Source organism: Fukomys damarensis, unplaced genomic scaffold (genome assembly GCF_012274545.1).
Source record: "Fukomys damarensis isolate Sample0158 unplaced genomic scaffold, DMR_v1.0_HiC HiC_scaffold_68120, whole genome shotgun sequence".
Taxonomy (NCBI): Eukaryota; Metazoa; Chordata; class Mammalia; order Rodentia; family Bathyergidae; genus Fukomys; species Fukomys damarensis.
The window spans coordinates 1,170-2,296 of record NW_022969032.1 but is presented as its reverse complement, the minus strand read 5'-3'; the positions used below and the strand labels follow the sequence as shown (position 1 = coordinate 2,296).

Sequence of the window (1,127 nt, the reverse complement as noted above, 5' to 3'; positions counted from 1 at the left end):
TAGACAATGGGGTTCATCACAGGAGGAACTAGAAGATACACGAAGCCCATGACCACCTGGATCAGATGAGATGCCTGCTTCCCAAAGCGATGAATGACAGACAAGCCAATCATGGGAGTGTAGAAGAGAAGGACAGCACAGATGTGGGAAACACAAGTGTTAAGAGCTTTGAATCTGTCAGCCTTGGAGGCGATGGATAGCACAGTACGCAGGATCAGGGCGTAGGAGAGGAGGATGAGCAGTGAGTCCACACCCACCGTGGAAACAATGACAAACATGCCATAGATGCTATTGGCCTTGATGTCTGCACAGGCCAATTTCATCACTTCTTGGTGGAGACAGTAGGAATGTGACAGCACTGGGGAGCCACAGTAGGGAAATCTTCTGAGCATGAAAGGCAGTGGGAAAATGAGTGCTACAGTTCGGCCCAGAGAAGCTAGACCGATTCTGCCAATGACTGTTTTGGTGAGAATGGAAGCATAGTGCAAGGGACGACAGATGGCCACAAAACGGTCAAAGGCCATAGACAGTAGCACAGAGGACTCTAGGAAGGACAAACAATGAATGAAAAAGAGCTGGGCAAAGCAGGCATCGTGGCCAATAGCTCGTGCCCCAACCCAAAAAATGTTCAGCACTGTAGGGAGGGTACAGAGGGATAGACCCAGGTCAGTGAGAGCCAGCATGGACAGGAAGAGGTACATAGGCTCGTGGAGGGAGGTCTCTGTTTTAACAATGAAAAGAATTGTGCAGTTTCCCAGGATGGAAACCAGGTACATAAAGCACAATGGGATGGAGATCCAGATGTGCATGTGCTCCTGCCCAGGAACACCACTCAGTAGGAAAGTAGAGGACATGCTGCTACTGTTACACAGGGATCCAAGTGTCATTGTATGTATAGAGAAGAGCTACATCGGATTCCCTGCAAAATCTTGAGATGAACTGTGGAAATGCTATTGATTGCACCTGGCAATTGAAAGAAAACCAGTTAAACTCAAATAGACTTGTACTGTACTGCTCCTCCAAGAGGCCATTTAACTCTTGTCCTGGCTTCCTCTCAACATCTTTTAAATATATATTGTCTCAGAATTTCATTCAGAAAAAAAGAGAATTTTAAAACATTTTTCTAA

General features: G+C 46.3%; 1 protein-coding gene across 1 annotated transcript; it reads right to left on the bottom strand.

Moving 5' to 3' along the window:
* Positions 1–5: 5 nt before the first annotated feature.
* On the bottom strand, positions 6–887 carry LOC104863545 (olfactory receptor 51G2; the record flags this gene model as incomplete). Its single annotated transcript, XM_010626086.1, has 1 exon — positions 6–887. A coding segment is annotated over exon 1 (882 nt), but the record flags the coding sequence as incomplete, so codon positions are not given.
* Between the last annotated feature and the right edge of the window lie 240 nt (positions 888–1,127).